At 40.6% G+C, this 11,129-nt stretch overlaps 1 protein-coding gene across 1 annotated transcript; it reads right to left on the reverse strand.

Annotated features, from left to right (window-relative positions):
• Nucleotides 1-5,185: 5,185 nt before the first annotated feature.
• Nucleotides 5,186-9,278, reverse strand: LOC129182853 (leucine-rich repeat-containing protein 3-like). The gene has a single exon (XM_054779446.1). It carries the CDS (start codon nt 9,276-9,278, stop codon nt 8,490-8,492), a length of 789 nt encoding a protein of 262 aa, XP_054635421.1. The 3' UTR covers nt 5,186-8,489.
• Nucleotides 9,279-11,129: the final 1,851 nt, after the last annotated feature.

The following is an 11,129-nucleotide window of genomic DNA, read 5'->3' on the forward strand; positions in this document are numbered from 1 at the left end:
ACGCGGCCACCAGACAGCAGCTCAGAACACACACACATCTCTCAGCATCGTCTCTCCCACGGATCTAAAAAAAAGACTGGATCGAGCTTCTCTTGTTTTATTTTTGAAGCCAATGGAAATTTGCGGCGGCCATCTTGGTGAGACCACTTTGCTGTGAGACAACAGTATGGCAACGCACTGGTAAAACTTCGATTGATCATATAGCCACCAAAATCAACTGCTAAAGGTTATAACTACTCAGATTTATACGCTTTTGTGTCATTTATCAAGCTAGTAAGATGTATTTTAGCTTCGAGACGGACGAAAAATTGGCTGTGTGGCAGCCTGCAAACATTGTTTACGTACGGAATTTAAAGTCTATCTTTGTCTAATTATTTTCCTACGGTAAACCATTATTTTTTTTTTTATCTCAGGATAAGGTTAAGGCAGGAAGAAAGCAGAAATTTTGTCACATGTCTTCTACCTTTGTGTGAATCATGTGTGGTATCAGAATTAATGTAATGTTCACTAATTCTGCGTTCGTATACCAGCACAATCATAAAGCTGTGGCGCTTAAGGTGGTCTCACCAAGATGGCGGCGATTGAAAAAATCTGGCTTCAAATTTTGGCGCGTGAAAACAATAGGTTGCTCGATCCAGTCTTTTTTTTAGATCAGTGGTCTCTCCTTCCTGCTTGCCCACAAGGCAAAGGTTAAACAAGCCCCACTACATAGCTGTCCAGCCAATGCCTGTAAGAAATCACACCGTTTATTTCCTGGTGTGCACTGGTCAATACTGTAATGCCGCTTGTTGTGGGGAAGGAGAGACTCACGTCGCCGATGCACTTTAATGGCTTTATTAACAGCGGAGAACACTGCAGGACTTTACATCCACGCCAACATAAACACACTTCCCAACTCTCTCCAAACTCACAGCTAGCACTGAGCCTAGCTCTCCTGCTCGGGACGCCCGCCGTCACTTCCCGTCACTTCCTGATGAACTAAAGCTGTAATGACACTCTGCCGTATAAAAAGTAAAATATTAAAAACAAGCGTAAGACATTACTAGCACAGCTTTGTTCTGTGGGTGGTGGATATATTCTATCAGTTATTATTAAGCCTCTAGCTTCCTTTTAGTAAGTAAAAACCTTGGCTATGATTGCACTACATTGTCATGTAGACCTACAAAGTACACTTGGAAGAACAAGAGGTGAATAAATGTATTGCAACTGATGTGAAACTGATGAGGGGTAGGATTAAATAAGCTTTGCTTCTTCCTACTCCTTTTTGGACATGCAAAATTGTGAATTGTACTATGTGATGTGCTACTGTTTGACTCATGCATGTTCAGGATTAAAACCATGAACCATGATAATAACAAGCCTAGTAGTGTTGTACAACTTTTATCCACAGTCTGCAGTGCCCTCCACTGGTCAACATTATTATTTAAAAAAAAATTCCCCCTTTTTTTTCTTTTTTTTTCCTCTACTGGTCAACATTCAAACTGGACACCAACCTGTCTATAGAGGCCACCTGTCTATAGCGGCCACTTTTGCAGACTCCCTCTAGTGGCCGCTATAGACAAGTTTGACTGTATTTGGAAATCTAAAAAAAAAAAAAAAACAGCAAAATGGGGAAAAAAAAGAGCAAAGTTGATTCTAATAATAAGCTTTTTCACCAATATCCTGAGATGCAGTTTTTTCTTGAAGTATATATAATTTCATGTGTTGCTTTACAAAATGTCAATGTGGCCCTCAGTGGAAAAAGTTTGGGCACCCCTGCCCTAAATATTGTATCACAGGACTCGCTGCCTGAAGCCAAGAAAAGCTGAGACTTTTTTTAGCGACTATCTGCCAAGAGCGGCAGGAAGGCGAGATTAAGCGCATTTACAGCAGCCCAGAGGATTAAAATTCTTGCTCTGCAGAGGCGCACTCGGACGCGATGCAGCTGTTTTGAACTTCCCCTGCCCAGATATCTACGTAAGCTGCGTGTTGCCAACTGAAACGCTGCATCAGCTTTTGATAAATGACCTCCCCGCAGCCACTGATTGTGCGCTGAGGTCGCTGGCTGCTGTCCCCCTATAAAACGTACAGTACAGTATAGCATGTACTGCCTGGAGAGACATGCACAAATCCAGAAGGTACTTCAGAGGCCTCTTCAGAATTGGTTTATTCAAGTTTGATGTGTTAAGGTATTCACGCTGGATTGACTGTTTTGTCTTTGTACAAACACAATGGCCTCACTCCCTCCGCGCTACATGTACTTGACAACCAAACTTGTATCCTTTAGCATTGCTCATGTATCTACACATGTGCTCAGAATGCCCGAAGATTGATGGTGGGGATACGTGCGATTCCAGACCCGACCGTGATGAGAGAATTTCCTCTAAGTCGGCTTCCTTATTTATGATTATAAATCTAATATTTTGGTAGTTAGAGCATAGAAAACCTGTTTTACAACCTTCTAAATACAGTTTTTAACATTATCAGAGCCCTCTAGACATGACTATAGTCACATTTACACTTCTATTACCCAATATAGTAGACATAATAAGAGAAAATAAGACATAATATGGACTCCCGTTAGTATTGTTGTTCTTTTTTACTTCCTGTTTCTACGCAGTGCTTTCCCCAGTGTCAGTTGTCTTATCAATGCACCATTACTGACACCTTGTGACCAGTGTAGAATACTACATGTCATCACATCTTCGAATGAGTCTTCTGAATGCTGTTTTTTCCATTTCTGCTGCTGTTTTTTTGTCATATAAATTTTCCAACTATTTCAAATTTCTTCTTGTAATTAAGACTTTATTGCCATAATAATTTGACTTCATTCTCGTCAATTTCCAGAAATTACAACTTTATTGGTGTTTTTTTTTGTTTCTCATATTACATCTTGGAAAATAAATGACATATTTTTTCGAAACTATGCTATGCAATGATTATTTTTATTCTAATTATTTTTCCTCATAATATTACGAGTTTATTCTTGTAAAATTGTTACTTTTTGTCTTGTTCGAATACAACTTTTTTCTCTTACTATTTTGACTTTATTCTCGTAAAAAGGACATCTGTTTTTTCCATTGCTGCTGTTGTTGTTTTTTTTTTTTAATTTTCCAACAATTTCAACTTTCTTGTGATCATGAGTTTATTTCCATAATATTTTGACTTCATTTTCATAACATTCTAACTTTTTCTGCAACTGAATTTTCCAAAAATTACGTCTTTGTTTAGTTTTTTCATAACATTACGACTTAAAAAAAAACAACAGATTTTTTAAAATTTCAACTTTATGCTACTAAAATGACATTATTTTTTGGTATTCTTGTAAAATTACGACTTCTCCTCGTTAGATTACAATTTTTTTGCTTCGTATTTTGACTTTATTCATGTAAAATTACTGCAGATTTGTCCATTTTTACTGTTGTTGTTTTTTTAATGTTTTGTTGTTAAATTCTGTTTTTAGAATGTGCCGCTGGCCAATAAGAAAACAGCTGCGTGTGCAAATTCAAACACGAAACAGTGATCATTTATTAAGTTTGTACTGTATGTGCGGTCTTTCAGCTTGTTGGCTGGCGCTGCTAAATCGAACCCTCATTTAGCAGGCATTTGTGGACGTGGGTTTGAGCCCCAGCCAGGGTGCAGGGCTTAACCGCGTCACACAGTGACAGTTTGGGACCCAGCCAGTGACTTCAGGGTGAAACGGAACAAGTCAAACGTCTGCGTCGTCCTTGAGCAGTGACATTGTGCTTTTGCTTGACAGCACCTGAAGCAGGTGGCAGAGCCGCTGATTAGCCGACAAGAGACAGCTGATTGCACCCGGAGCAGGCAAAACCCACGTTAAACAGTATGTGGAAATATATTTAAATACATCGTAAAGGACAGCACACAAAATAAACTCACAAAAGAAATCATTTTTCAGCTGAAGAGAGAAAGCTGGACTGAATTCCTTCTGGTCCTTTTGGGAGCTGAAGTCCTCTTCCAGCGCATCGATTGCTAGAAATATTAGAATCGAACTGGCTAAAGACTCAAAATGGCAGAGGTGACAGCCTACAGGCGGCAGTTAGAGAGAAAGTGGCACAACTCAGCGTTATTTTGACATTTCTCTATTCGGCTGAAGGTCATGGTGTCGGGGTAAGATTCAGGCCCTCATCTGCAAACATAACCAAACTGCAGGCGCACGTGGCGGGAAGCAGGTCAATTCATAAAACCCAGACATCGATAGATGGTTGGAGGAACATCACAGGTCGTAAAACGTGAATATAGTAATGGGTAGCTGCATAAGAGGTGATATTTTTGCATTTATATTTCTAATTATGGCTGTATTTGATTAATGTCACCTGCCTACGTTTGGATTTAATGTGCTGGATGAGGCAGTCATTTCTTATTGCACTTCTACAGGCATATCCCAAAGCTTTATGCCTATGCCATTTTTTTTAATAGAAAACCGGTTTATTGGCGTGCACGGCTCGTCAAGTCACAGCCAAATATGCAGACAAATGTTTTCAGTGCAGCTCACACCCTGTAAAGAAGCTGCACTTGCAAACCTTTCGCCTTGATTGATGTCTCGGCTTTCATTAACTGGAGTGTGGCAGCACTCATGTTTCTGATGATGTTCCTTCACTGATACGCCGAGCTCAACAATTTCCAAGTAATTAATGTCAACACTTGAGAGGAGGAGGAGGTAGTTCCTTATGGTCGTGTGCTTCATTTGTTGACACAATTAACATATTTATTTATTTCATTTGAAAAATTATTTTATTATTTTTTTATTTTCACCAGGCATATGTATTATATAAATATTATTCATAATATAAATATTGTGCACATGGATGTAATGGCCACGGGCCATTTGCGGCATGCCGCTGTTTTTTTATTGGCCTGCGGCACATTAAAAAAATCTAATTTAACATGAAAATTGTAAAAAAAAAACGAAACAAAACAAAACAACAACAGCAAAAATAGAAAAGTCAGCAGTAATTTATGAGTAAAGCCTAGAGAGAAAAAGGTTGTAGTCTAACGAGAAAAAGTCATAATTTTATAATTTTACAAGGATAACGTTACGATATTATGACAAAAAATAGTCGTTTTAGTAGCATCAAATTGAAATATAAAAAAGAAGTCGTAATATTATGAGAGACAAAACAACGAATAAAGTTGGAATTTTTGGAAAAATAAGTTTTGGAAAAAGTTTGAATGCTATGAGAATAAAGTCAAAATATGATGGGAATAAAGTCATAATTAGAAGAAGAGAATTTACAAGAAGAAAGTTGAAATATTTGGAAAAAAAGCTGAAACACAGAGCCGTGCGTCATTTAGCACGGTAGTGTGGCTTTCACCTGGCTATGCAGCTATCGAACTAATATGTTAGTAGATAACGCGATAACAGTACATTTTCAACATGTTCACATGAATAGCTTAACCTAATAAATCATACATTTCGTACGTTAACTGGTTGTAGTGTAAAACATGTACGCAGTGGCGCTTCGGTTAGCGTGTTTTTAGGTTAGCATAAAAAATGTACAGCAAAGCTTTGCCTTCATTAGCAAACTAACAGGCTGCTAACTTGAAGGTTTTGTCACGATTGGGCATTGTGATGTTGTGGCGACGACTCCGGGATGCGTGAGATGAGAATGCAGGTAAAAGTTTATTTGAACTATGTTGGCTAATCCACAAAAACGAAGTAACAAGCATTGATGCTCCAACACACGAGCGATGCCAACGGCTCAACTAAATAATCACACACACATGAAAGGCAGGTGCGTTGGAACAGAAAAGCAAAGCACAAAACACAAAACATGTAAAAATAGGAAGTACTACAAAATAAAAGCACAAAACAGGAACTAAGGCATAAGAGTGGAAACAAACTAAACTGTCACGCAGGCTAACTCATGGATCGTGACAGGTTTTGTGATAAAACCACACTAAGAACACAGTTGGACTCACGCAGTGTATTAATAACACGACAAGACATGCTCCATATTGTAAGGTAACCACAAAATGTATGCAAATCGAGGCAAAATTTTCACTGAAATTTTTGAACAATCTAACCGAGGTTTCACTGTGCAAGGGTTTGATTTCATAAGCTGCTACTCAAATTGAAAACATTTAAAATATAAACAGAGCCTTTCTGATCTGTGGGCCCCCCAGTGGTCGTGGCCCAAAACAACTGCATAGAGCAGGGGTCGCCAACCCGGCGATCGCGAGCTACTGGTCGATCTTTGGGACTTTGTTGGTCGATCGCGAGAATATTGGGAAAAAAAAATGTGTTATTACATCAGTGCCCTCCCGCCCATACGCCTTGCTACCCTCCAGGCACACAACCCGCAAGCTAGTCTCCAAAACCCGGCCAGAGGTATCAGTGCATGTACACCACGAGGTTAAGCGAGGGAGAGAGAGTGAGTGACAGAGCACAGCGATGTGCCTGAGCACATAACAGTAGTTATTGCATCTTAATATGGCTCCAAATCTGCCTTTGCTGCCTTAAAATTAAGGCACAAATATTACTCCATAGACGTGCACCTCCAAAAAAACCTTTGTGTTGCGGCTCGTTAGGGCTGCATGGACCAGTCTCTCTCTCTTCACCCTCGCTCGCCCAAGACACTGAGCCAACAAGCCGAGGTGTAGTTTGCTCATACAGCCCATGCTACAACTAAATAAAATGTAAAAAACAGCAAAAATGGTAAAAAAAAGAGAAAAAAGCACAATGAGAAAAAACTGAAATGTTGATGCCAACAACCAATCATAACACAAAAGCTTTGTATTTAAAGACAAAGCTTTAAATATCTATCACTTTTTACTTTACTTTCTACGAAATAAATAAATATACAGTGTATATACCGGTACTGTAGATCTGTATATCCTGGTTGGGCGGGGGGGGAGGTCGATCTTCTCATGTTCCCGGCTGAGACCAGCGATCTTGGTCTCAAAAAGGTTGGTGACCCTGGCATAGAATGTTTATGCCAGATTCGAAACATGTAAAAGTTATGCCGCCAATCATTGTATCGTGAATAACAAGGGTTGCAGTGTAAGAAGAAAATCTTAAGGAGAATAAAGTTGACACTCTCAATTGTAATGATAACGATACGCTAGGGCTCGCCGACTGGTCGATCGCCATTAACCATTTGATCTTTGGGACTTACCCGATTGTTGTGTATGGTGATACGGCGTTATCACAGTTTGGTTCGTACGTTGAGTTTAAGGTCATGGGTTAGTTCATTTTGGGGAAGGTCAGGGGACAAATTGCAAACATAAAACTGCTTAGCTTTTTGGAGGAAAAGGTTTCAAAAACGGGAGACTTTAATGACAGAAACGGGTCTCTACGCTCTGGATTCTCTGTGGAACTATGGCTAACCACGACTCCCGCTAGCCAAAGGCCGAGACCAGGGATCTTGGGCTCAAAAAGGTTGGTGACCATTGCGATACGCCATAATCATGATTTGGTTCTAACATTGGGTTTAAGGTCACGGTTCGGTTCATTTTGAGTACAGTCGGGGACAAATTGCAAAAATAAAATGAATTGTCTAAAACCAGGAGACTTTAATGACGGAAGAGGGTCTCCTCTTCTGTATTCTGCTTGGCACTATCCCTAGCCATAACTCCCGCTAGCCAAAGTCCGAGACCAGGAATCTTGGTCTCAAAAAGGTCGGTAACCTCTGCGATACGCCGTAATCACGGTTCAGCTCGTACACTGGGTTTAAGGTCACCGTTTAGTTCATTTTGGGTACAGCCAGGGGACAAATTGCAAATATAAAATTACTTAGGTTTTTGGAGGCAAAGTGTTCAAAAACAGGAGGCTTTAGTGACGAAAGAGGCCCCTCCAGGCTCTGGATTCTACTTGGCACTATCGCTAGCCACGACTCCCACTAGCCAAAGGCTGGGCTGCACAGTGATTCTCAACTGGTGGGTCGAGGACCCTTATTGTACGACACAATGCCCGTGATTGCATCTCGAATTGTTGTCTGTCCTATTCGCTTGCGAGGTGCATGATGTGTTTCTGGACAACTTTCCAGCTGGACGGGTAGGGGTAGAACATGGAAAGGATGCAGTGAGAAATTTGACAAATTTCGTCAATTTCCCCGCTCGTCATGAAGGGGCCATGGTGGGTCCCGTGGCCAAACCCATTTGAGAACCACTGGCCTAGATCCTGGTTCCACGCGCAGCGCCTCGATATACACATTCCATTACATACCTCTATTTCACATAACTTCACTTCACAGAGTGGAATTTCTCTTCTTTTTCCTTAAAAGCTTGACTTGATTCACCATTCAAATAAAGTCTGACCTCAGTGGTTCTCTTGGAAGGGAACTGACAGAACCTTCAGCATTTTAACAATTTTTCCTTCCAAAGAATTATTGTTGTTGCTTTTTTGATGCGACTTTTGACACGCGTTGTGCAGCCTGATGTTAGAGAGCAGGTTTTCATCGCTTACTTCTAAGCCACAAATATATTCCCTGCTTGCTCTTCATCTATATGCATCAATGCCGTCTTATCTCTATTCATTGCTGCATCTTCTAAAAGACACTGCTGGCCGTATCGTAGTCCTTGCTGATATGGGAGCTGCTGGGCAGGGACTTGAGGTACTCCATGTGCCTCCTCGCATCCTCCTGGTTGTGCCTGATGTAGTAGATGATGTAAGCTGTCACCATGGAGAACCAGCAGAACATGGCTACAAACATAGCCACGTCCGTTGTCTTCTGGTGGAAGTTGCAAAAGTTGATCCCCGAGTCCAGGACCTGGATCACCGGCTTCCCCACGTACTCCTCCTGCACGGACGTGTAGCAGCTCACCTCGTTGACCGTCTCGGGGTCGAGCCTGAGCTCCCTCAGCACCTCCTGCAAGGAGCACTCGCAGTGCCAGGGGTTGTCGGACAAGCGCACGCGGGCATGCAGCTTGGAGAAAGTTTCCTTGGGTAGGCTGCTGAGATGGTTGTTTGAAAGGTCCAAGGTCCTCAAGCCCTCGGAAATTCCCTGGAAGGCACCCACCTCCAAGCTTTCGATGAGGTTGTGGGATAAGTCGAGCTCCCTGAGGCGGTGGAGGTCCGCAAAGGCCTCCTTGGGGACGTGTCGGATGCGGTTGGATGAGAGCAGGAGAACCACGGTGTCTTTAGGTAAATTTGGGGGGATGTTCTCCAGGTTACGCGAGGTACACTGCACCACCGCGCCATTCCTGTCAGCGCAATGGCAGCCTTTTGGGCACGCGTGCGCAATGCTCATCACGGTCGACAGCAACCATAAAGCTCCCAAGAAGAAAAGCGAAGTACAGGAGGAAGCTCTAATGCATGACCTTGGAGAAGCCCCCATTAGTCTGGAACTTCATCAATGAGGCTTAACCTTGCACCCCATATCTCCAAAGGTTTGCATTGCCGGGTGGGCACACGTCAGAGTGGAGCGCAGTCGACATAATTCACCCAAGCTGAGTTTTCTTGGTCCATCCTCGTTGTCGACCGCTGACTGGAAGAGAAAAAAAGATCACGCTAAGATAAAATGATGTCACCAAACTTGAAAGCAATTTCACAAGCCATGTGGCTGAGGTTCCAGATAAAAACAGTCGGGTGTCCTTCACCGACGACCACCGGACTCGTCAGTACGTATAGAATTTATATGATTAACAATGACACAGTACACAGAGACTGAAGGTCAAACGAGACACCATCCATCAGCAGGAACCCAGAAGGACACCAATTGAATGTTGACGCACAAACACACAAACTCTGGCAGATGATTCGCACACAAACATCACTTCGCTTTTGGAGCAGGAGAAAGAGCGCAGACACACTAAGTACCGGTATCGGATCAATACTTCTGTGATTAGATTGACATTTTTCTGTTTTCTTATGTGTTTTTTCACAAATAGCCATGTTTTTTGTTGTGTTGCTTTTGGACGCTTTTTTGGATGCTCTATTTATTTACCGTATTTATTTATTTATGTCTTACCCAGAAAATAGTTTGTTTTGGTGTGAAAATGTTGTTCAATGATCTTGAAAAAGGTCAAGAACAAGGCGTTGGCATCGGTTTTGGTATCTTTGTATCGGATTAATACCAAAATTTACAGTGCAGTGGACACTCGCCATTCAGTGTTCATGACCTTGCAAATTTGCTCACGTCAATGAATATGCATTGTCCCAGTTAAAATAAATAAAACAAATAACTAATAATAATTTCACAGCTTTTCACAACTTTTGACTGGTAGTGCATATATAAAGAAAATTAAATTGCTAAATTACTAAACTAAATTAAATTTAAAACATCAAAAAAAATCAAATGAATATTTCATAATAAATAATAAATAAATCCACACAATTTTTACTTTTTTTTGTTTGAAATTTTTTTTCTGCAAACTTTTTTTTTTGCAGAAAACACATCGGTAATCATTTATAAATATGTGACAATGCAGTGCTGAAACAATTGCATGCAATGAAGCGGAATGCAGTGTAGCCCTGCACAAATTTGTGGCTTTTTTTTGTCTGTTTAAAATGTTTAATATTTTTTTAACTCAGAAAGTGGACCATTTTGGTTTGGACCAGTTGTTTTGGGCTGAAAAGAACATGACAAATGTCAAGTAAAAATGATTGGTATCATTATCGGTATCTTGGGATGCATTGTCCCATTTTAAATAAATAAAATAACTAATAACAGTTTTGCAGAGTTTTGGTTTAAAAAAATGGAAAAGTGTCTTTGGTAGTGTGTATATATATATATATATATAAATCTAGATACAGGATATTTTAATATTACAAAAATTGTAATTAAAAACATATTTTCCTATTTTTTGTAAAAGTTTTTCTCTGAAAATTGTCCGTTTTTTCCTGCAGAAAAGAAATCTCAATCGCCATAAGTCAGTAATAACTTATAAATATGTGATAATCCAGGTAAAATGCACAGCATACATGTACCACTGTTAAAAAAAACGAGTCCACAATTTGTACACGTTTCGCATTCCTTGAATGCACCATAGTTGCTGTGAGACGCAAAAGTTGAACATCTTCACTGTGATGCTGATTCAATCTTACATTATCATTCATTAGTGGTGAGTGCCTAACAGGAGCGAGTAGCAGGGTTTTTTTGGGTGGGGGGGCTGTGTGGTAAATATAGACATTCTTATGGCCGTATCAATTAATCACGGTTTTTGGCCATTTGCTGGTGGCCCTGGAA

This window comes from Dunckerocampus dactyliophorus, chromosome 1 (genome assembly GCF_027744805.1).
Source record: "Dunckerocampus dactyliophorus isolate RoL2022-P2 chromosome 1, RoL_Ddac_1.1, whole genome shotgun sequence".
NCBI lineage: Eukaryota > Metazoa > Chordata > Actinopteri > Syngnathiformes > Syngnathidae > Dunckerocampus > Dunckerocampus dactyliophorus.